Genomic DNA, 26368 nt, shown 5'->3' with positions numbered 1-26368 from the left:
TGCTTTGATAAATATTCCGAATAAGTCATCAATTTAAATAGAATAGCAAATCATAGGGTCCAGTGATATTTAATTTTTTTATAGAACAGTCCGAAGAAGGTCAAGAAACCAACATAGGTAGGCATGTTTTGAGAATATTTGACTTGGTGTGAACTTGGCTAACTAACAATTATTATGTAGAGAATCAAAAATCTGTTATTTCAATTTTAAAACGACATTTGTATTTTAAAGTGACTTTCTTATAATTTCATAACAAAACTCATACTTGATAACCTAATCCATATTTTTTCTCCCAAGATAAATGCTTGTTCTTTTTTATCTTTTTCCTCATTTCAATATTATTATTTGTTTGCTATTTATTTTGCTCAATAGTGATCCTTGAGCTATTTAGTTTAGATATATAGGTTGTGTGGACACGGGATTTTCAACATTTTGAAAACATCCCTCTACTTTGGGGTGTTTTGGAGTCGCCACCATTCATTTTTGGAAATGGGTGTGAATGGTCACCCGAATTTGTATTTTTGAAAAACATGTCATTTTGACATTTTTTGTTGACTCTCGTTGGATAATGCATGTTTGGTCCAACCTTGATTCAAGGTAAGGGGGTCCATTTATGGAGTAGGGAAGGTGTTAGGCACCCTACTCCATCCACGTAATGTGGTAACCTCGGATTCGATTTTTTGAAATAGAGAAAATGAAAATAAAAAAAACATTTGATATGTGCCCTCAAGTGTGAGGGGCTTTCGATATAGGTTCAAATCATTGAGGGCACCCTTATGAAGAAGGGGCCCTTTGGTGATTTAGACCATAGTGGTGTGTGCAAAAATGTGGGAAAAGGGGAGAGTAGAAGAGGGGGTTAGAGGGGATGGTCCTTTTGTTGAACCCTCCTTGACTTCCTTTGGCTTTCCTTAGCTTCTTTTCTTTGCTTGATTTATTTGAGAGAAGGTTGAGAGTTGAGATGAGTTGAGAGTAGAGGTAGTAGGATGGGTTAAGAGAGAAAGGTGGAGAGAGTGATTTTTTTTTTAATCTTTTGGAGGGTTAGATATGGGATTTTTCATTAGGGCTTGAGAGTTGAGAGTGATGGGGTTTTTATAGAGGTTGTGGGTTATTTTGAGGGGTAGAGTTGGGTGAAAGATTGAGAAGTGATAGAATGGTATGGGGTTTAAGAGAAGGGTGGGTGTAATTTGATGGAGGTTGGAGGGTATTTAGGGAAGGGGGGTTAAATGGGTTGTTTACAACCCAAATGGGTTGGATCCAACCCAACCCATTTAGGTTGAGTGTTTGGTGAGGGGAATTGATGATGAGAGTGGTTGAGAGGATGAGATTGTTTAAAGGGGGTAATTAATTGGTGGTTGTGATTAAGTGGTGTTTGATTTAAGAGAATGGAGGATTAAAGAGGGTGGTTGATGATATTTTGGGAGGGTGAGGGAGATGATGACATGTGTCAAAGTGGGTGGAAATGAAGGGTGGAGATGAGTTGATGGGAAAGGATGAGTGTTTGATTTGAGAGGATGGGTGTAGGTGTAGGTTGTAGAGATGGTTTTTGTAGGAAATGATGGGAGTAGATTAGGGGAGGGTGATAGGTTATAAGTGTTTGATTTGAGAGAATGGATAGGATAGGTTAGGGTAGAGTTATGGGTTGAATTAATTTTTGGAGGGAAGTAATGGAGTTGGTTGGTTGGATGAGGGAGGTGGCCGGGGGTAATGACATGTGTCATATTAGGTGATTGGTTGTGATGTTGGCTTGGGTAGAGAATTAGGCTTGGGTAATGTGTTGGGTTAAAGAATGGTTGGATTTTAGGTTGTAGGTTGGGCTTTGTATTTTGATGGGTAGGGTTAATTTAGATGGGCTTAGGTGATGGGTTTAGTTTGGATTGGGTTGAATAGGCTTGGACTTGGGTTGAGTTTGTTTAGAATGATGGTAAGGGATTTGGTCCGTGGGCCACATGAGAGGCCTTGGGCCATTTATTGAAAAATAAATGATGAAAGTCATTGGATTATTGTAGGTTTAGGCTTCGGAGCCCATTTCAATTTTTACGATTTTTGGGGCATTTTGCATCGAGGGCCAGTCAAATTTGGGTCTGTCTACAGGCCCCTCTTTGCAGGATTTGCGTGCAAAGAACTGCAAAGAATAGACGAAACCCTGATTTGTACAGGCCCGAGGATTTTGCTCAGACAAGTTTGAAAACACTGATTTGATTTGATGAATTTGATGGTAAGAAGTGGCTACCCAAGCACGGGGTCTGACAGGGTGAGCGTTTTGATTTCCTCGACCTCGTGGCGCGGAGCTCGTGTGAGGTCTCGGATTTGTGGTAGTTTGGAGAAAAACTTTGAAACGGGGGTTTTCTAACAAGTCTTAGACAAATGAGTTGAGCTTTTGCAAAAATGCTGTTTTTCGATTTTTTTTTGATTTTTTTATTTTTTTATTTTTTTATTTTTTTATTTTTTTATTTTTTTATTTTTTTATTTTTTGATTTTTTTTGTTTTTTTTTTTTTTTTTTTTGTAATGATGCATTTGATTCTCAATGGTGCAAGCAATATGATTGTTAACAGTTGGCACTGATCCAAGAGAGAGTTTTGCTGTGTTGTGGACCACATGCAATATGGTTGTTAACAGCTGTCACTGATCCAAGAGAAAGTTTTGCTGTTGTTGGACCACATGCAATATGGTTGTTAACAGCTGTCACTGATCCAAGAGAGAGTTTTGCTGTTGTTGGACCACATGCAATATGGTTGTTAACAGCTGTCACTGATCCAAGATAAAGTTTTGCTGTTGGACCACATACTAATCCCTTCGGCATGTTGTTTACAATACCTTACAAAAAAACTCTCTCAAGTCGAAATCAGAGGTGGAGGGACTTGAAATTCTACTGTCATCACTTGAAGGGCTCCATTGTAGTTTTCTGCTAGCCCGTTGATACGACCTCAAGAGTCGTTGCTCTTGAAACAATGCTAGAAAACACGATGGGTCAATGATTCACATCTATAAGGATCTCAACAAGGTTAATGTGATTCATGATAACAACGGCAGTTTCTCGAGGAGTTTCTGACTTCAATCCAAATGGTTTTGGCTCAATCCCCCTCGAGAATGTTTGAATGTACTCATCTTTAGAATCTCATCAGCATGATTAAGGTTATGTACCCACAATGGTTCCCCTCAGTAGGCCTGGAGAGTGATCTCAGGGGGAGGTTTGCTCATGGTCCCTGTTCTGATGCCTTTGCGTCTTACCTAGTGAGTCATGATGTTCTGGATGCTGAGGTAGTGATGATGGGGAAAGTTGCCCGAATTCGTGCCTTAGGAGAGAGATTTGCTTCTTTCTTTCTTTTTCTCGTCGAGATGCATGATGGGCAAACATTTTTTTTTTATTAATTTTTTTTTTTTCATGAAAAGAAAATAGGTTTTTTACTTACTTGGCCTCAGGTATATCTATTGCTTTGAAAAACATGAAGTTTGAGTAAGTCCTAGATTTTTCATCACTAGCCAAAATAGTAATTTTGAAAGTATTTGAATTTTTGGTGATTTATCTTTGTCGAATTGATATTGTAGATCCAAAATATGAAGACTTTTTGAAAAACCTTTGTTATCTCGATGATATTGGTGCTTTTGCCAACCACTGAGGACATAGATGTCAGCAGTTCTCAGGCTCTTTTTAGAGTCATCCCCAGTGCCCCAGTACTGGGTGAATATCGATCGAGCAATGGGACTTAGGATTTTGGGAAATTTTTCGCCGTTCACAGTTTATACTCATGCGGGCCAGGAGTTGTTTTTTTTTTGTTTTTTTGTTTTTTTGTTTTTTTGTTTTTTTTGTTTTTGTTTTGTTTTTTTTTTTTTGTGCCCTTATTGCCCCTGGTGCCAGTTACGGTTTTCACCAGACCCGGTTTCCACATTTTTGCACATCGATGCCTTTTTGGGTTTTCATCGTGCCGGTGGTTTTGATCTTGCCATAATCTGATTTTTTTACTCATAGTGCCCTTTCGGGTTTTCACTATGCCCTTTCAGACTATGCTTGTATTTTTTTGGATTTTTTCATTACAGATCTTGTTTGGAGCCTCCGTGTCTTTGTGGCTTGGTGACTCAAGTTGAGCTGCGAGATCGGCGACTCTACTCTTGTAGTGGTACTCTTTCTTGAGTAACAAATCTAGATTCCCCTCTCGAGTTTGCTGACGACTGTTCGTGGCTCGGCAACTCAAGTTGAGCCGTGAGATCAATTACTCTACACTTCGAGTACTCTTTTTTTTCGACTATCCGACCTTGACTCCCTTCTCGAATCTCCCAATGACTAGCAAGACTTTGGGGTCCGGACCAAGTCGCAAGATCATTGGTGCTGCCACCGTCGTTATGATGCTTTAGAACATTCCCTGATCCAAAAGGACTTTTGATGGGACGAAGTGTTGGCTAAGGCTGAGTGTAGTAGAAAGGTACAAAAGAGTTAAGGTGGGCTAGACATGGGGTTCGTCTATTTTTGTTTCGAAAAGGTGATCTATGTCTCCTCCCAGCGTCTCTCGAACTTGTTTAGGCTGGAGATTTGGGTCGAGCTCAGATCAAGTGTCCGAGTTTTTTTGAATTTTTGAATTTTTTTTTTTTTTTTTGTATTTTAGCCGTTCACAGTTTATCCTCATGCGGGCCAGGAGTACTTTGACTTTTTGATTTTCTTTTCTTTTGTCTTTTTTTTTATTTATATATATATATATATATAACGTTGACTTGCCCCGGTCTTGGGTTAAGAAATGAATGTGATGGCTCAAAGGGGTTGACTAGGGTTAGATAGTTTGTTTGGGATAGCAAAGATGGCCTTTCGTCATCTCAGGGTCAGATCTCAAGCGTAGTACTTTTTAACGGTGTCAGCATTGATCGGCTGAGGGAAGACTTGTCCGTCCATTTCTGTAAGGATCAAGGCTCCTCCCGTCATCACCTTCTGCACAATGAATGGTCCCTCGTAATTTGGTCTGAATTTTCCCCTAGCATCTTCTTGGATTGGCAAAATCTTTTTCAAGACAAGGTCTCCTGGTGAGAAATTCCGAGGTTTGACTTTCTTGTTGTAGGCTCGAGCTATTCGTTTATGATAAATCTGTCCGTGGCAAATGGCTGCAAGGCTCTTTTCTTCAATCAGATTTAGTTGATCAAATCGGGCTTGAACCCATTCTGTTTCATCCAACTCTGCTTCTTTTAAGATTCGGAGGGAGGGAATCTCAACCTTGACGGGTAAGACTGCTTCCATTCCATACACCAATGAGTACGGAGTTGCCCCAGTTGAAGTTCGAAACGAAGTCCGATAAGCATGAAGAGCGAAAGGCAACATGTTGTGCCAATCTTTGTAAGTGACTGCCATTTTCTCGATAATTCTTTTGATGTTTTTGTTGGCGGCCTCAACTGCTCCGTTCATTTTGGGTCTATACGGTACAGAATTGTGATGAGTGATTTGAAAGTCTTCGCACATCTTGATCATGTCCTTGTTTTTGAAGTTCTTGGCGTTGTCTGTCACTAACCCGCTGGGAAGTCCGTATCTGCAGATAATATTGTTCTTGACAAACTTCAGAACACTGCTCTTTGTGACATTGGCATAAGAAGCTGCTTCTACCCATTTCGTAAAGTAATCGATAGCGACTAGGATGAAGCGGTGCCCATTTGAAGCTTTTGGCGAAATCTGTCCAATAACGTCCATGCCCCAGAGTGAGAAGGGCCAGGGAGTAGTCATGTTGTGCAATTCTGATGGTGGCGCGTTGATCTTATTGGCATAGATCTGGCAAAGATGGCATTTACGGACGTGTTGATAACAATCACTTTCCATTGTTGTCCAGTAATATCCCATTCTCATGATCTTTTTAGCAAGCATGTGACCATTCATGTGAGGTCCGCAGACTCCACCATGTACGGTTTCGATAAGTCGTTTTGCTTCTATTTCTGCCACACATCGGAGTAAGACTTCATGATGTGATTTCTTGTACAGAATGCCATTGCTTAGGAAGAATTGGCCTGCTAGCTTCTGAATAGTCCTTCGATCATTTGATGTTGCGTCCGATGGGAGAGTTCGATCTTCGAGATAGGCTTTGATGTCTGAGTACCAAGGCTTTTCTTCAGATTCTTCGACTTCGACAGGTAGGCAGTAAGCTGGCTCGTCTTGAAGTCCAATCTCAATAGGGTCAATGACTAAGTCCTCTGAGATACTGATCATAGAAGCGAGCGTTGCTAGTGCATCAGCAAATTGATTCTTGGCTCTCGGCATATAAGTGAATGAGATTCTATCGAAGCGTGAGCTTAGTTCCTCTAGATACTTATGGTAAGGGATCAATCTCTGCTCTCGAGTCTTCCATTCTCCAGTCGTCTGATAGACTACTAGGCTTGAATCTCCGAAAACATCGACCTCATCTACCTCGAGATCCAGTGCCGCTTTCAACCCTGCTATGCATGCTTCGTATTCAGCCTCGTTGTTAGAACATTGGAACTTCAATCTGATTGCAATTGGCACGTGAGACCCATCTGGTTTGATCAAGACTGCCCCTATTCCGTTTCCCTTATGATTTGCTGCCCCGTCAAAGTACATTTTCCAGCCCGGTTCTTCATCATCGTCTTCAATCTCAGTGAGCAATATGGCTTCGTCAGGAAAGTTTGTCTTCAATGGTTCATAATCAGACAATGGATGCTCGGCTAAGTGGTTGGCGATGGCTTGCCCCTTGATGGCCTTTGAACTGGTGCTTGAATAAAGATAGGTTGGCTGGGTTGTACATTGTTGACGTGAGGCTCATCTTTTTTCTTGACTAATGGCATTGGTCTCTTGAGTGCCGAAGTCCCTGTTGCTGTGCTTAGGGCTGTGAAGTCAAATATTAGACCGGTTCGGATTCCGTCCTCGACCCGGTCTGCTACTTGAACCAAATTGGAGAAAGTGCCTGTGGTATGCCCTACCAGATGGGTGTAGAATGAATGCCCCAGTGTAGAGATAAACGTGGTGTTCATCTCAAGCAGAGCAAGTTTTTTATGTGCAAAATCCACTTAAACTAGATTGGCAAATTGTGATCAAGACTAAACCAATGGATTTATTTGATATGAATGGCAAATATATTGAAGATGATGATGTGATTTGGGAGAATGGGTCATTCAAAAATCAACACTTACGGGTTTTGGAACGAGATGATGATGCTGATGTTAGTTGGGTTAGGGAAGATGTGCTTGCAAAAACAGTGGATGCACATCCTCAATTGTTCTCTTCGCGACCCACTTATTCTATTGAATCTGTTGACAATGAAATTGATTCAGATTTTGATGACGATTAGAATATTTGTTTTAATGGTGACACTTGTAATGGTGACACTTGTAATGATTGTTGGTCTATGTTGTAGCGTTTTGTTTTGTTTTGAAGTTCTAATCTTTATTATAATGATAAGGAGAGTTTGTGATAAAAATACTTGGTTTGCACTCTACTTTTGGGGTGTAAATCATGTATAAGAAAAATATACCAGGTAGTAGACATAATAATAACATAAGAACTATATTAATTAATAATGATATAAAATGAATTTATCAAAACTTCATGAATGAATCGGGATTAAATTACGAATTGAATGAATCATGAATTAATCATAATTTTTCATAAAACGATGATTTTTGTCACTAAGGGTTCAATGGCTCGACTTCACACTTCATTCTTAGATCAAGTATCTCTAATCAAGGAATTGGATATAATCACTTTTACAGGTAATAAATATTGTAAAAATGGGATTAATTTTTACCCATCTTCACATTGCAAGCTTGACTTAATTTTCTGCAATGTACGTGATATAAGAGTGTTAACAGTTTCCACAGATTCCATTGTTAGTTTGGCTGTGGGAGTGGTAATAGCCAGGATTTGAAATGCTATGGTAAGCAAGGATCCCCCATCCATGGTTTTCTCTTCTGGCCTAGAGGTGAACACAAGGGGTCGTGTCTCGAGCCCATCTGGAAGAATTGAGAATCCTGAAGGCAGTATGGCAACATTGCTTGAGTCGCACCCCGTCATCACCGATTGCATTCCAACAATGTCCACAGGAGTGTAAACAACCAACGATTCGTAAGCATTGGTGGAAGTATCTTGAAGTATCCAAATATTATTATCTTTTGAATTCATCGTCTAGATTAAACAAACACATATTGTCACTTAGAGCTTATATTATTCAACAAATCCTAGATCAAAACGCGAAAGCAATAAAAGTAAAAAAAAAAAACATCAAAATTTATCTAGTCTGGTAATATTGATGTTGTGGATGAATGATTCATGACATTTGGCACATATATGGGTATGTTTGGTTTTGGAGTGAATGTCAGAGAGTAAAACTTTTGAAATTTAACTCTCTAAGTTGAATTTATGAAAGTTGACAATGAGAATTAATTAGAATTCCAATGTTAGGTTGTTTGTCAATGTAGAATGTACTTAGACTAGATCGTGTAAAATGTTCGGAAGACTTGGTGGGCCCTAAAGATCAAGTGGTGTGCATCCATATGTGGACCACTAGTAAGATTTCTCTAAATACTATTTGTCGAATAAAAGATGTTTGGCTGAGGTCAGGATAAGATTTGTTCTAATATTTAATAATAAAACACAATGGTGGACCCTAACTACCTTTATCCCTAAATAAAGAGGGGTTGGGATTTAATTTTCTTATGAATATCAATGGAAAATTTTGATTTTATTGTCATTGCCTTCTTTTTCTTTCTAAGAATACCCTTCCAACTTTATTATATTTCTTCTTCTATCCCTTTTCAGTAATACACATAACTCTTTGCTTCCAAACAGATCCAGAGTCTCCATATATAAGCGAAACTAAAGCATATATAGAAGAGAGAACTCACTTGGATTGTTACCATGTTGCCACGATCTTGTCCTTTTGCCAAGTTTACAAAACTTTGAACTGGGCCTTCGGTTGCCATGATGTCCCACTAAAATTTATGCAAGAAGATCATTAGTAAGATAGATTACGGGTAATAATATTTCACGGATTTAAGAGATATAAGAAATAACTCAAACTCACTTCACTCCTTCGAGCTTCATCTTTTAAGAAATCAAAGAGAGTATGGGGAGAAATAGGTAACCATACTGACGAAACTGCGCATAAAATCACCCCTTGAGGTTCTCCTGGATCATTCAAGTTTTTCCTAGAAGCCACCCTTAAATCATCGCCCCCCTTTGTCGAAAGCTTGGTCCATGTGTTGTAGCTTGATGCACCAATGGCATGACAAAAGCTCGATGTCATCCGTTGTGCTAAATTCAAAATGCTTTTTCTTCCAACTAATGTGGCAACCCCTAAGGTTCAATAATATTATCAGTATATATATATATAGCAAAAACAAGAAGAAAGCCTTATCCCAAAGATTTTGAAAATATCTTATAAAATGTAATTCAAAAAACTAATCCAACTACAAGGGAAGAGCCACATTTTTTTTTTCTTTGCTAAAAGAAGGTAATTTGACATACCCCCTTTGGGTTTTAGTTTATGTTTGAGATACCCTGGACTTTCAAAATGATGACATATGTACCCCTTCTACTTGAGACTAATAGACAAGAATTAAACTATGCTTATCTCCAAGCTCTAGCCAAACCCATTGTCTTCAACTATTAGGGTAAATTTTTTACCCTCATTTTCAACCTCAAGCCTCAATAACAAAATAGGGTTTTTGGAAGAGAATTTAAAGGTTTTTGACTAAGATTGAAGAGCTTTAATAATAATAACTACCAACGAGCGTTGTGCACAATGGCCAAGGCATCTTCAAAAAGGGAGAGAGGTCTTGAGTTCAATCCCCCTCGTTAGCCACCCAAAGGGATTATCTGTGTGTGGTTTGTGGGGTATTGCAAGTACCCAAGGGTTTCCCTACGATCCAGAATCCCATCATTGTCATCATAATAATAATAAATTATTGCCAAGAAGTTCAATGTGAGAACGTTTTGATTATTTTGTATTAGTCTCTCATGGATGACTGATGATGGAGGGATATTGTCATCAGTTTGAAAATCATAAGGGATATATCTGATTTTCACCAGAACTTGAAGAATACTTCAATATTAACCAAAGAAAATAACAAATTAGCAAATAAAGACAACGTTAAATAGAAACTAATGTTTTAAAAACCGAACCGATGATTGAACCAAAACTATGTCAAATTGGTCGGATCCTGGTTAAATTGATGGTACCACTATACATATTTTTCTTTTTTTTTTCCTAAATTACCTTCATTTAATTTCATTATAAGATATCATTCACAAATTTAATTACTAACCGAACCAATTTTATCACGACATCTGGTCAGACCCAGTTGGACCACCGGTTCAGTCTAGTTTACAAACAATAAGGGAAACTCACCACTTGAATCCTTTGTGGGAACATTAGTTGCCATAAAGAAAACGAGACGCTCGCATTGAAGTTGCAATGTTGCCATCCAATGCCTTGCTCCAAATGCTAGACCGTTGTTAACAATAGACCTGTACATGTTGTGAACCGGGTTTTTTTGACATTCTAAGTGCTCTATCCATATCACCTGCATTTGCATGGATTTTTATTTTTATTTTTTTTTTAAGAAAATAATCATTCAAATATTAATTTTCAGTAACAAATGCAAATATTTGCAACCTCATATTAAATTATAGCATATTTACCTTGCAATGGCCATTTAATTCATCTTCTATAATGCAACCAGAAGGTCGTTTGCGACATTTCACAAGGGTGGGATCAACGTTGTCTTCAATTTTGTCGATGGAGACATCAACAATAGCCCAACAATCAGGGCTTAGTTGCTTGCAATGTCGGACGAAGTAAATCTCTCTTGTGGGCACCAATGGCGTGAGCATTTGTAGCTCTGCATACATCTGAAATCAATACTAGGGTAAGAAGTTGATGTACCAAACTTTTGGAGACCTTATATTAGCACACCCAATGATGAAATTGTATATAACCATGGTTTCAAAAGTCATCCAAGACCAAGACGTATTGCTCGAGTCGTCTTGATAAGATGGATGGACAAGTTAATGTATCGGACAAGATTTAAAACCCACGTTCATTTTTCTCATTGTTGAACTAGACGTCTCAAACGTATCAAAAAACTTGTCCGAGACAAGCCGTCAAAGCGAGTTTTAAAACCATGTATATAACACACCTATTAAAGATATAGAAAACTCAAAATAAGAATTGATTATAGCCAACCTTTAGAGCTTTAAGAACATGAATTAAAACCCAAATCAAAGAGCTTTGGGAAAGAAATAAAAAAATGTAAAAGATGTGTGATCCATGGTTTTAAAACTTGGTTTGGCATCTCGTCTCATCTAGGCCCGATACCGAGTCATCTCAGACGAGTTTTCTGATAATTTTACATTTCATCTGTATGATTGCAATTAGTAAGAAAAATATAGAAATTTCAATTTAAAAAAATGGCTACTTTTTCTAGGCTATGGTATACTAGACAACTCTTGATCTACAAGTAGTCGGTCCTTATTTTAAATCAACAAAGCATGACTAGCAATGTAGTACTAGACCAGTCAAACGAACCAAGGCCCACGGATTTTAGTAATCGAATCTCGACGGCTTAGAACCTTCGAATCTCTCCAATCCTCCATTAATTTGATGGTTTCGACCCATCAACAATGAAAATTTTGGTGCCTCGGTCCGTCAAATTTTATGAAATTTGATGGCCTTAGACCATCGAGTATGGCCTTTTTTCATGTTGTGTCCCCTTTGCAAACACACAAAAACAAATTTGGGAGGAAATGTTTAGTACTTACTAGTTGTACAGCTCCACTTCTATTGGGGCCTTCACCACTTGAGATTACATCAATGGTGGCTGCTTTGGAGATTATGCAAGGAAACATTTCCTTCCATTGATTCTACAAAAATATATCGATGATCAAAAGAATTTAAGCTACTATAATATTTTTGTATTTTATCAATTGAAGATAAACAAGTATGTTTGGATTCCAAGCACCCCATTAGGAATGTTCGAAAACCTCGAGAAAACGTGCGAATCCATGAGAGGCTTTTGGGCCTCATTTTGGATCTCATTTGATTGGGCTTTATGCTTTATCTAACCAGCCCATGAGACTTTCAGGCCTGAATTTGAAACAAGTTATGTTGGACTTCAGAGGTTAGAGAGCTTGTGACCTATCTTTATCGTTGATAGTGGATTGATCTTCCTTTCCTCCGTGTAACCAAGTAAATCCTTGTGTTCTTTTTTTTTACATCTTGATCTTGTTATGATTCCGAACAAGTCCAAGCCTAATCCATTTACTCAGCCCACGAGAGGTTTTCAGACCTGAATTTTAATCGATATAGGTTGGACTTTAGGTTTTATTCTAATCAGATTTTAGAAAATACAAAGTCCAACCCATTTACGTCGCCGATGAGACGTTTTTCCGTATCACAATTTGAATCAAGTTAGGTTGGGCAAGGCTTTATCCTAATAAATTTTTGAGCAAAACTTAAGCCCAAGACTCACCCATATAAGAAGTTTTTGAGATTGAATTTGAACCCAATTAGGTTGTTCTTTAGGTTTTAACCTAATCAAAATTAACAAAGCCCGAATCATCTAAATCTTAGGCCCAAATTCATCTCCACAAGAAATATATTAGGGGTGTCAATGGATAGTCGAAAATTCAAATCCGATTCAAGTTTGATTTTGAAAAATCAGATATTATCTAAAATTTTTGGATATCGGATTCGAATTCGGATATTAACATTTAGAATCCGATAATATCCGATTCAAAATAATATATAATATAGATTATTTTATTTTATTTATTTATTATATACATAGTATAATATATAATAGGTTTTTTAAATAATAAAAAATCAATTGGATAAGGAAAAATTATGTTTTTTTTAATATACAAATTATTTGAATTCTAATTGGATTCGAATTCGGATAGAATTTTAGAACATCCGTCGAATTCGAATTCGAATATCAGATAAAAACTTCAGATTTAGATTCGGATTCAAATTTGGATATTGCTGTATCTGAACCGATAAGCATCCGTTGATAGTCCTAAAATATATTATAAACTGAACTTTTCATTAATGTGAAGATCTTACTTACCACATCAATAAAAGCTTGAACTAGCCTAGGAAGGTCCATGAAGATGACTCCCGTCTCCCTCGAGGCTTCAATGCATCTTCTTACACTTCCATTGCCTGATTTCCGAGGTGAAAACTCACGAATATACTCATCGTAATTAAGAATCTCACGACCACTCTCAACGCTTCGGATCCATAATGGCTCACCTAAAGTAGCCATTTTAGTGAGCTCTTCCATGGCTTGGTTAACTACATCGAAAACTTTTGATTTCTCAAGCCCGAAAATTCCAATGTAATAATCCAAGGAACTTCTACTTCCTTGATCATTTCCCGCCGAGCATGACGAGCTAGGTGACGTTGTCCCAGTTGGGTATTTTCCCACTGCAGCTCGTAATTTTTTTACCTACATTTGGAAATCCTCCATTGTTAAGGAGTCTTGTAATGACAACTACTCTAATAAATTAAAAAGGATAGTTAATTTTGAGGTATTCCTCTAGGTCCAGGTTTCAAACTAATGACATACCCCCCACTTTTATCACGGTCTTCTATGAGAGACTAACAAAAAATGACCAAAATATCCTTTTCTCAACCTCTTAAAATTCTTGACAAACCCCAAATTATATTTAACCTATTCAACCTCACGAAAATCCCTTGATTTTTATTCCCAAGAAGCCATCTTCTTCAACCACCCTAAAATCCCATTCTTGTTCTTGAAGTTTGAAATGTTGTTGGAGATAGAATCTAGATGTTGAAGATGAGGATAACTTAGTAAGAGTTAAAATCTTTCTAAGGGTCATTTTGCTCAAATGGATTACCACATTGGCAATCCAAACTCCTCTAGATTTCATGGAAAAACTCATATAAAAATATAAAAAAATAAAAAATTGGGATTGATCAAAGATTTTGAAAATGGACGGCTACCAAACTTCCATGGAACTCCTAAATTTAAAATTAATATTCAACGGCAAAAATAACATTTTTTTTGAAATTTTGTTTTCAAAGTTTATAGAATTTTGTCCTCTACAACCTAGTGGCATCAAATCATGTTTTTGGATGCCACAAGGTGAGCTCGACAACCTTTATTAAGAGTTGAAATCTTATTAAGTAAGGCTAGTTGGAATCTAAATAATTTTCATAGTGGTTGAAATAAGATAAATTCCAAACCATTGGATCTTGTGTTCTAATGATTAGCAACTTAACGATTAATTTTAAGCAGTACAAACCTCAGATTTGAGTCTTGCATTTTCGATTCGCAATTGTTGTTCCTCTGTGGTCATGTAAGAGTCTTGGCTAGAGTTGGCAAAGCCACAATTAGGGCAACATGCCTTTTTAATCGTCTCCCTTAGAGCTCGGTTCTCTTCTCGGAGTTTCTCCATATCCGATTTCAATAGTGAGTTCTCATGGCGCTCTTGGACAGCCTGCAAGAACAATCTTACTAGTCAAAACTATTGAGAAATGAGTGTTTTTATTATCACACCAACATTCTAATTTGTAATATACCAACTCATAAAATTAGGAAAAAAAAACTTTGAAGCTGCTGCCCATTTCAAAATTTGGGTAGAAACCTCTTCAAGTTGAAGGTCTTAAAATAATGAGACCAAGATTCTAAAGAACCTTTTTTTTTTCCTTATCATAGGTATCCTCACCCTTCAGGTGAGATTAATCCCACGATCGCACACACCACCCCCTAGGGAAAGTCCTATGTGCAATTGATTGAGTTGAGAGCCAATTAGACCCTGGAGGGTGACCGCAAGGAATTCATTGCTTCGTGGGGTTTCGACCACTTGACTTACCCTTCTTGAAGAGTTTATCAAAGGCTGGCTTGGCACTAGGCCAATCCCTTAGGGTTAAGATCCAAAAGAATTTACATGGAGACAATGAAAGTAGATATGAAATTACTTCCAATGACAAAACACTCGACTTTGAACAAAGTGCAATTGAGGAACATGATTCGTTTATCGGATCGCATATCTTTGAAATAAGATTTTGTTGTTATATTAAAAAATCATTTGAAAGTTTATTGAGATATGTAGTTAGCATAGAGCATGGTTTTAAAATTCATCCGAGACCGAGATGTATCGCCTGAGTTAACTCAGTATTGGAGTTGAACAAGACCAACTCACAAGTCACTTTTTTTTACCGAGATTTAATATCTCACGTTCAATTTTTTTATTTTTTGAACGAGACATCGCAAATATATCGGAAAACTCATCCGAGACGACTCAGTATCAGGCCTGGACGAAACGAGACGAGATGCGAAATTGAGCTTTAAAACCATGGGATAGAGAGATTGAATTAAGGTTGAACCAAACAAGAAACATAGAGAGATATATATGGGGTGTACCTTTATTTGTGTTCGGCGATTTTGAAACCAGAACTTGACTTGCCTTGGAGCAAGGCCCAATTTCTTGCTTATTTGTTGTCTTTGCTTCTCATCTGGATGAGGTGAGTCTCTGAATAGCCTGCAAGAATCTATGCAACTCTCAAAATATAATTTTAATTAAAGTACTATAAAAAAAAAATTAAGTAAAGTATTTAAAAATGTCAAATAAAGCATATAGGGGGGGTTGAATATTTGAGATACCCCCGTCTTTTTAAACTGATAACATGTCCCTTGACATAGGTCTTTCGCTTGTGAAAATGATCTAAGTACCCTCGTCTTCACCCTCTAGTAAAAAGCTTTTGATTTTTCTATAATAAAAAATATATATCAATTTCAAACTCTTCAACATATATGAAAAAAAAATTAATCTATTCAACATCACCTTCCAACATTGCAAAACCTTTGTTTTTTCTTATAAAAAATTCAATCATCTTCTACTTCCACAAAAATCTTATATTGTTATATTTTTGAGTTTTGAAGGTTAAAGTAGATAAAATGTAAATGTTAAATATGAGGGGAATAAAACTATATACAAGACGTTGAAGATGACTGGTTTGGGAAGGGTTTTTGGCTACATGTCGAAGGTCATTATTCATTATTCTAGTAAAGAAGACTAGGGTCAAGGGAACATGTACTCACATTGAAAGATATCGCAAAGATCCATCAAAAGGTGGAGGTGTGTTTGTTCTGTTTATGTCTTGTATTCTATTGACAAAAGGGACTGTACTCCAAGTAGCGATTTTTCATGGGTCCCAACTCAAATATAGTGAACATAGGCATAGCTGAACCATGTAAATCTTGTGTGATTTCTTGATTAATTATTATTTTGAGGAGTCGTGATAATCTGACTCCCCCACGTGACATACTCATCAAATCTCATGTCGTGACAAGCACACAAAATTGCACTTCCTCATAAAATGTGTTTCCCGAGAAAATTGTGTATCACGAGGCATACAAATCTATGATTTCCAAATTAATCACATCAAGTGAGTCGATTGAGTGTGCCATGTGGGGTAGTCAAATTATCATGACTCTTACTATTTTGAAGAGTCATGATAATCTAATTTTCTCACACGACATACTCAAAATATTCTCTTGAGGTGGCATGTGCTAGAACCAAAACTTTTATACCTCGGGATTCACATCTCCATAAATGTGTGCAATTGTGTATCTCAAGGCAAAAAAATATCTATGATTCTAGCACATGGCACATCTGAAGAGTCTTTTGAGTAGGTCGAGTCGTGATAATTTGACACTTTTTTTTTTTTCTTGGTAATAGTCACTCTCATCACACAACCATAGATCCTTTACTTGGGATATACAAGAAAAAGATTTATGATTCTGTAACTGTCATGTCAAGGGGGTGTAAATTAAAAAAAAAAAAAAAACATACATCAGATTATAATTAGTCTATTATTATTTTTATTTATTTCATCATATACATCGGTAGATTTAATGATCAATCAGTAGTGAAGCATAAAATTACTTACGTTTCCATTTCTCTAATTTGCTCAGTAGTATGTCGATGATACTTCTTTCTTTTCTTCTTGTTCTTATTGATCTTATCTTCATCATCATCACCATCTCCATCTCCTTCTTCTTGAATTCCATCATCATCGTCGTCATCATCCTCGGATCGTCTGGTTCCATTGTTCTCACTACTAATCTCCACCATTACTTCTGGGCCGCCTCCTCCTCCTCCTCCACTCTCTACTTCTCCTTCAACCTCCATACTCGATGATGCCGCCACACCCGCATTTCGAAAAACACCAGCCTACAACAACAAAAATTCAATAAAAAAAATAAAAATTCTATATTTTAAAGAAACCCAATTGAATTAAAAGCAAATAGGTTATAAAGAAGCTCACAAGACTTAGGGATAGAGCTGGAGAAGCAAAGAAATCTTTGGTTCGAGAAGTGGGAGGCTTCGACATGTCGACAACCATACTAGCTTAAGTTTAGAGGGTTGTTTTAAAGGGGTATAAATGGAGAGAGAGAGTGTGTGTGGGGTATATTTGATTTAAGGATGTAAAACAAAGGATGAAATGGGAATAATATTGGCCGGTAGTTGTTGACCGTTAGATAATTGTGAGAAATCAAACTTGTAGGTTTACCCTTTAACCGACTAAAAACAGGGGATGAAATGGGAATAATTTTTCTTTTTTAGTTTCTTTACCAGTTTAGTTTGAGCCGATTTTTAACGGGTTATTGAGCTTAAGCCATACTAGCTGTTAGAAGAAGAATCGTAGGGATTATTTATAAGTAGAGTTGTCAATGGGTCGGATCCAACCCGTTCCATTTTAATACCTTTGGATTTGGATTCTGATTTGATAGTCCATTGGATTGGTTATGGATCAATCATGTCCTGATCCAAAAGGACTCATGATAAATTGGATTTGATCTAATCCAAACTTGATGCGATTCTTATTGGATTGGGTTTGGATCCTAACATCGAGGATTGTCAATAACATAAAATTTTCTGTCTCGAACTCAAATTGAGAGTAAACTACATGAAGTTGAGTTTAGGCCTTTACAAGATCCTCGACAAGCATGTCGAGATGTGGGTAGGGGCACCTGGCCACAACTAAGGGTGTCAAGGAGTTGGTTCCACATATACTCAGAATTGAAACCTACATAAAATCTCAATTCCTGTTCTTCATGATTTTGATTTCGCGTATCAGATCCTTAAAACTAGTACTAACCCAATAAACATCCGTTATTCCTTGGTTACCGTTGAATAGATTAATATTTTTTAAAGGGAAAAAAATATGAGTATCTAGTGAAATAGATAATTATTTATAAATGCAACCATTTAACTTGTAATTCCTCAATTGAAAATTAAGATCAACAATAAATTCTTCAAACAAATCAATTTTTTAGAATAAAATTGTAGCATGAACCATTTATTTATCGTTGAAATTGTATAAAAATATAAAAAATGAATACCAGTAAATGTAAAGAAAAGGTAAACATTAAAGACTATACATTTTCTTTATATTTTAATTTTACTTCAATTGCATTTACTTCAAGATATCTCCTTGTAAGCATTTAATTAGACAAATAATTTTATTATAATATTATAAATTTATTAGTCAGGTACCCGAAGGAGACCTGATTCTTATTTGGCCCTTAAGATGCTACCCAAAACCAGACCCAAAAATGATCGTGTCCATATTGATAGACCTGAACTCAACTAATCAGTTTTGGGTACATCGGGTAATCACAACATGAAAAAACCCATATTTGACAGTTTAAGGCCATAGAATTTCATAAAATTTGATGGACTAAGGCATCGAATTTTTCATTGTCAAATCTATTTTTTCAATGGGTTGAAACCGTCAAATTAACGGAGGATGGGAAAATTTTGATGGCTCCAAGCCGTCGAAATTTTGTTTATAAAATTCTTGGGCATTGGCTTATCGAATTTTCTTATCAAAATTTTCAATTTAAGCGTTGTTGTTTTTGTAATACATAAGAATAAAAGTGTAATCTTGAAGGAGCTCTCTAGATAGAGGTTAGGTCACAACCATAGACCCCCACCTCCTTCTACTCCAAAAGAGGGTGGATGGTGGGGGGTGGTGGTGGTGCAAGGAATTCATATAGGCCGAGAGTTTAACCAACCAAGTCTGGATTGGCAAAAGTAGCTACGTGAAATTGAGTTTCTCCGAAGGAAAAAAAAAAAAAAAACTTCAATCATTTGTGATTGTGTTTGCTAGTGTTAAGGAAATGACACGCTTTAAGCATTTGACAATAGACGATAAGGACTTCATCAACAAGTAAATAACAATTGAGATTTCGAACTAAGAAGGGAGTTGGCCCATCAAATCCAGATCCAACAAGGATCGGATCCGATTCTTATCTATTTGGACCACGTAAAATGTTATTTTTCAATTTATTTATGTTCTTAATCTCAATTATATATATATATTATATATATATATATATATATATATATATATGGGAATTAATATAGGTAATCAGCTCACTATAGGTTAGGGGTGTCAATGGGTACCCATTTAACTGAAAACCCCCATTCCAATTCTTTTTTTATTGGAATCGATTAGCGTTGGATCTAAAATGGAACTGAATCGATAGGAATCGAAATCATTAGGTTCTATCTAATAGGTACATGTGGGCACCCATAATCGATTTATGTTGTCATTTTTTTTTATACTATAAATGATTTAAGGTATTTTTTTATTTCAAAACTAATGCATGTTCTATAAAGTTCTTCAATTTTTCATAAATAAAAAATAAAATAAAATATGGATTGGAACCTAAGATGAAATATCTCTTCTAAAATTTATCATTTTCAAATAAGATAAAAATTTTAAAAAAATAAAAAAAAATCATTAACTTCTATATCTAAGTATAACAAATTATAGTTAAATTAATATTTTTTAAATAACATGCTAATTTTTTTTATAATGATTTGAAATATTTTTTTTTCATTCCATTCTTGAGAACTCGATCCGTTGGCTACCCGTAAATTTGACACCCCTAGCTTAGGCTTAGCCGCGCTAAGATTACTGAGGTCACTGGTGAGTCCGGTAAACCTGCATAGATATAACCTTCTTCACCTAAAAGTCAAATAGAAATTGTACGGATATAAACTGCTACAACTATAAGTCAGGGAGTCTATTAGGTTGATCAATTTTCTCCCTCACTGGCCTTTATTTATGATAATATAGAGAAAGGTTCTCTCATTATTTTGCTGGTTGAAGAGGAATGAATGCAATTAATGACTGCATCCAATTTGTACTAATTTTCTAAAATTTTCATTTTTTTCTTCATTAGCCACCAATATACTCTTCGAGGAAAATTGTAACTTAAGTAATTATAAAAGCACTCACGAATTAATAAAGGCAATCCATACTATAATTGAATTATTTGTCTTATATAGGTTAAAAGTTTCGGAATGAGGTGATTTTTTGTGAGGATGGTCTATATGATGAGAAGATCATTCTCACAAAAAATCATCTCATTCCGAAACTTCTAACCCCATCAAAATAAGTTTAAGGATTGTAAATTATTCATTTTTTTTTGTAAACCAATTTTAATGGGGTTAGAAGTTTCAGAATGGGCTGATTTTTGGTGAAGATGATTTCCTCATCATATAGATCATCCTCATAAAAATTTAGCTTATTTTGAAACTTTTAACCCATATAAGACAAAACAATTTGACTATGGTGTGGGTTGCCCTTATTCATTTGTGGGGTGCCTTTATAATTACCCAACTTAAAATGATTTTACCGCGAAGTCCTAGAGATTCTCAAAGAAATAGATCCCAAGAAAATGTATCGATCTTTAGAAAATCTATTTTTGCCTCCTATCTCAATTCTACATTTGAAGTTGTGGATCAAACCCTGTCAAACATAGGGCTATCAATGGATTGGTTCCAGATTAGATCGAGGTTAATTTACTACCAATCCAATAAAAATTGCATCAGATCTGGGACTGATTCGATCAGAATTAGTTCAGACCCTTATTGAATCAGATTTTTATCGAAACTCAATACTTAGATCTAGATTCAATCCATTAATAATCAGATCAAGCCAAACCCAATTTTATATACAAAATCTAAATAAACTTTATAAATCTCAATATATATTATAATTTATATACTTTCAAACATATTATCAGATCGAGTCCTTATCGAATTAAGACATGGTTGATCCAGATCCAATCCAATAAGATATGCATAGGTCTTAATAGCGTCCAACTTGGCACTATATCTATATAGATAGATACATGTACACTTTTGTACTAAAATTTAACTAAGAATAAAATAAATTATATTATTACAATTTATTTATTTATTTATTTTATGAAGTAGATTCCAGAACCATAGGCCCAACTAGCAGGGTTGAGGCAACTAACCTCTTAGAGCACCATATCTCTCCCAAATCCCTCGGATACATGCAATACCCCACAAACCACACGTACCAAGTAAGCAGGAATAAATCCCTGTGGGTGGCCAATGAGAGGGTTGAACTCACAACCTCTCTTTTTTTGGTATTAAAATTTTACTCTCCCAAAATCTCAAATATTCACCAAAATCTCAAGGAATGTTTCCTAATTATCCAAAAATACCAATGCAGTGAATACTAGGGGTGAAACTTGGTTCGATTCAAACCGAGAACCGAACCAAACCGATAGCTTTGGGGTGGTTTGGTTCGATTTGGAACAAGTTGTGGCTCAGTTCCGGGTTACGAAAATGGAGAACTGATCAATTTGGTTCGGCTCTCGAATCAAGCTTGTTTAGAACCAAATCAAACCGAAAACCGAACCCCTATGCAATATATATATATTCAAGAGTTAGTACATAGATTAGTGATCTTTTATGGATAAAATAATGACTTTTTATGGATAGATTTGTGATTTATTATATGAAATTTTATGTTTATTTTTTCATTAAAAAATATTACTTATAATTTATAAAATATTTGCAATCCATGGAACCGAACCAAACCAAACTGACTTTAATTCGGTTTGGGTTGGTTTGGTTCCAATGGAATTTGGTACCGTTCTGATTCTTATTTAGTAGAATCGATATATGTCGGTTCGGTTCCAATTTGACCTCAAATCGATCTGAACCGAACCAAGTTGCACCTCTAGTGAATACACCAATAATAATAAGCTCCCATAAATTCTCTCTCTCTCTTTCTTGTTCATTTCTACTAGTTATGCTAATTCATACCTACCAGTCCATGATTACAACTCACTACTAGCCAAAAATTTATCTATTTCATGCCTTATTCTTTTCTTGTGAAATAAGTAATCTAATATGTAATCAATAAAAAAAAAAGTAATCTAATATATATTATGTTAGGAGTAATAAATTATTATTAGTAGGGGTAGTGTGTGGCTAGTGTTAGCATTAATATCTTCTTCTATTTTCCTTCTCAAACTCTTAATCTACATAGTATCAAAGCACATCTTAATAGTTGGAATCTTTCTTTTTTATTTATTTTCTTATTTTTTTCTGTTTCTCGGTTAATTCATAAGAAAAACATATTCTTCTTGATCTAATTAAAGGTTAGCGAAGAGTTCATATTTAATCCTCCATGTGGAGGTACGATTGTGGTTGTGCGTAAATCATTATGTGAACAGATCTTAGAAGTATTTTAATGATTGGTACTATTTTCAGGTAAATTTTGTGATTCTCCAGTGTGGTAAAAGGTATTCGTAATAGTGTTTGAGTTCTTTCTAGTCCTAAAATTAGTTCTTCAATCTCGTATGGCCTATGCAATTTTATCAAGAGGTTTTTCTGTAGTTTTTTAGGTGATGCAATTTCATTAGGAGAGATTTCTCTCTAGTTTTTTAGAAGTTTTTCGTAGATCTTGGCTATAAGGAATTCGTGACAAGAAGATTTCATACAAGGATTTGGGTAAGCTAAGATACTTTCTTAGCATTGAGGTTGCGCATTCAACTGATGGTATTAATCTCTCACAAAGAAAATATAACCTAGATTTATGAGATAAAGTTGGTTTACTTGAGTCTAAACCTATGGATTCTCTCATGGATCCAAGACAAAAGTTAACTTTTGATCAGGAAAATCTTTTTGATGATCCTAAAGGTATAAGAGATTTATTGGGAAGTTGAACTACCTCACAATTACCAAACTGGACATTTCATTTGCTATGAGTATTGTTAGTCAGTTTATAGAAGCTCCTAAGTACCTCATTAGGTAGCATTACAGCGAATTGTTAGGTACTTGAAGGGTTCTCCAGGACGTGGCTTGTTATAAAAGTCAACTGGTCATACTCGCATAGAAGGATACACGGATGCAAACTATGCAGGTTTTCCTTTAGATAGGAGATCCACTATCGGGTATTGTACATTCTTTGGTGGTAATCTTATGACATGAAAAAGCAATTAACAAACAGGTGTTGTTAGATCTAATGCGGAGGTTGAGTACATGAGTACAAAGCTATGTCACACACATTGTGTGAGCTAACCTGGTTGAGACGTTTTATCCGGAGATAGGCTCTATAGTAAAACTAACTATAAGTATCTTTTGTGATAATCATAACTTCTAATCATGTGTTTCATGAGAGGACGAAACATATTGAAGTTGATTGTCACTTTGTTCATAATAAACTCCTAAATAATGAAACTTCTACTTTCTATGTGAAATTTAAAGATCAACTTGTTGATTTATTTATTAAGTCATGGGGTTGTAGTAGGATTGATTATATTTGTAATAAGTTAGACTTCTATGATATCTATTCTCCAACTTGAGGGAGAGTATTCGGAGTAATAAATTATTATTAGTAGGGATAATATTGTCTTTTCTTTCTTTTGTTATTTTGGTTACGATATATAATACATTGTACGACTTGTGTTGGAGTGAATTTGACTCCTCCTATGTTTTTCCAATATTTTCTTCTATTCGTCTTCTGAAACTCTTAATCTACATATTAAATACTAAAATGACAAATATTGATTAATATTACATAAGTGCTCACCAATTCCAACCCAAAATTATAAATTGCAATTAAGTACTTGTTTGACAAACTGCAAATTATTTGCATGAGCAAAAAATATATAAAATAAAAATACTGAAATACATTTTAAGGGTGCTTGAAAATGATCCAACGTAAATGACTTTTATAGCAAAAGTGGACCACTTAAATACTTAAGATATTCCACCAAATGATTTCCAACGTAAAAATAAATAAAATTAAAAAAAGCTGAAATTCTCATTTATGGCATTGCTACTCAATTCACACCATTTGATTATAACTGATATCAAAAGGGAAATAATAGCGACCATGAGATCTATGGCTGAGATGGGAAGATATTCCTGTGTGTTATTTAGGAAAAAAAGATCTTTAGAAGATCCGAACTGATCCCTAGGAAAACTATGTCTCTTTTCCTTCTGTCTTTGCAATATGTTTGATTCTTTGCCCCCAAAATTCATCTACGGAAATTCATATAAACTCTATTATACAATCAACAAAAGTAACTAGGATAATAGAAATCTATCCATTCTTCAACTATTTTAATTTTTTGGAATCAAGGTATCCAGGCCTTTGGGAGTACTCGACTAATTCTCGGGGCACGTGCAATACCCTCCATCGCACGTACCAAGTAATTTCTGGGATAAATCCCTAAGGGAGGATTCGAACTCAATACCTCTATTTCCTAAGACATGGACTTGGCCATCTCACCAAGACACCAACCCTTGTTTGCAATCCAATCTTCAGCCTCTTGCCAAAAAAAACCTTGATTTTTTTCTCAAAAAATCTGTTGTCTTCAACATCTTTAACCTAGACAAATTGAAGACCATGTGTTGAAGAGGTTAGAAAAAAAAAAACTTTCCTTAGAAGAAAAATTTAGGATTTTTTGCAAGAAATTGTATACGATATTTTTTGGTCATTTCATGGTACTCTCTCGTGGAAGATAGAAGTCAAAGAGGATGCCATCAATTTTAAAAGTCTAGAGGTATCTCTAACTTTCACTAAAATCTAAGGGTGCCTAAAAAAATATCCAAAAAAAATCTAGCACAAGAAACTTTCAAATTAGATATAGCTTATTTAAAATTTAATCATAATAAATAATAGATAATTAAAGCTAAGAATATTTGTTACAAAATTTATGTGATTCATCTGCATCTACACGTCATGGTCCACATCATTGAATACTCACTCTACGTTGTCTTAATTTGATATCAATAATTCTAATAAAACCTCTAGTTAATAAAATATTAAAGGTCATTTGATGCTTTTCTATGTAATTGGAGTAGTTTAGGAATGGTAGATAACTGGTCTCTTTCCTTCCATCAACTTCAATAAGTAATCCCACATTTAGAAATTTTTTGGGTGAGTGAGGCATATCCTTCCGCATTTTAATAAATATTTGAGATATCCCTATATTTTCAAACTGATGACATGCCCCCTTGACCTCGGCCTTCTCTTATAGACTTATGGAATATGATCTAAATCCCCAAATCTTCAACTTCTAGCACTACTCAGAAGCCCTCAATTTTTTTTTTTCTCAAAACTAGTCATCTTCACCGTCTTGGGTAAAATTGTTACCCTCATCTTCAACGCAAAATACAACTTTCAAAATAAAACATGTACCAAGAGGATAGGCAATATGTATGTATATTGTATACCTTGGGTAAATTCCTATCACTAGATTTCATATTTTAATGTTTAGGATTGTGTGGTTTTTAATCAAAGAGTCATTTTTCATGATACTATAGATCCCAACACTAAATATTATTACTTTCTTCTTCTTTTTCTTTTTTTCGGGAAATCTTTAAGGTAGATATATTTTTGTTGGAATCCTTTGAATCGACTCAAGTTTTCAAGTTTTAAAATTATGATATTCGAGTCATGCCACACATGCATGATGCCGATTTTCACAAATAGAAAAGGAGTAGTGTTAAAAGCACACCAATTATTACCAATGGCACCCCACACCATAGCTAAATTGTTTTGTCTTACATGAGTTAAAAGTTTTGAAATGAGCTGATTTTTGGTGAGGATAATCTCTATGGTGAGAATATCATCCTCACCAAAAATCAGCACATTCCGAAACTTCTTAGCCCATCAAAATAAGTTGAAGAATCGTAAATTTGTCCTTTTTTTTTTTTTTTTTTTTTGTAAACCACTTTTGATAGGGTTTGAAGTTTCGGAATGGGCTGATTTTTGGTGAGGAGATTGATCATCCTCACCAAAAATTAGTCCATTCTGAATCTTTTAACCCATATAAAAAAATAACAAAATTTGGCAATGGTGTGTGGTGCCTTTGGTAATAATTAGGGTGTTCTTAACACTACCCATAGAAAAATGCCACATGGCAAGATGATCAAGATCATAGTAGAATCCGAGATGCTTTCACTTGGAGTACCGTGCAACAAGTTATTAGGCAGCTAGTTTAGTAAAAATATATGATGTCATGAGTGTATGTTTTAGCTTAATTAATGTGAACGAAACTTGTGTTCGAATG

The 26368-nt window shown here is 35.5% G+C and overlaps 1 protein-coding gene across 2 annotated transcripts; it reads right to left on the bottom strand.

The window, feature by feature from the left end:
* Positions 1 to 7655: 7655 nt before the first annotated feature.
* On the bottom strand, positions 7656 to 17413 carry GL2 (HD-ZIP IV family of homeobox-leucine zipper protein with lipid-binding START domain-containing protein). 2 transcript variants are annotated; one of them, XM_086418187.1, is made up of 11 exons: positions 17275 to 17413; positions 16897 to 17180; positions 15368 to 15485; positions 14247 to 14441; positions 13046 to 13426; positions 11739 to 11840; positions 10620 to 10829; positions 10327 to 10501; positions 9001 to 9272; positions 8822 to 8908; positions 7656 to 8102 (listed from the first exon to the last, which is right to left on the bottom strand). In XM_086418187.1, the coding sequence occupies exons 1-11, from the start codon at positions 17350 to 17352 to the stop codon at positions 7722 to 7724; spliced, it is 2283 nt and encodes a 760-aa protein (XP_086274313.1). In that variant the 5' UTR covers positions 17353 to 17413; the 3' UTR covers positions 7656 to 7721. The 2 variants fall into 2 exon arrangements, with proteins under 2 accessions (XP_086274313.1, XP_086274314.1); XM_086418188.1 differs by lacking the exon at positions 11739 to 11840.
* Between the last annotated feature and the right edge of the window lie 8955 nt (positions 17414 to 26368).

The sequence above is a fragment of the Akebia trifoliata genome, chromosome 12 (genome assembly GCF_017979445.1).
Source record: "Akebia trifoliata isolate Shusen 1 chromosome 12, ASM1797944v1, whole genome shotgun sequence".
NCBI lineage: Eukaryota > Viridiplantae > Streptophyta > Magnoliopsida > Ranunculales > Lardizabalaceae > Akebia > Akebia trifoliata.
This window is presented reverse-complemented; position numbering and strand designations above follow the sequence as displayed.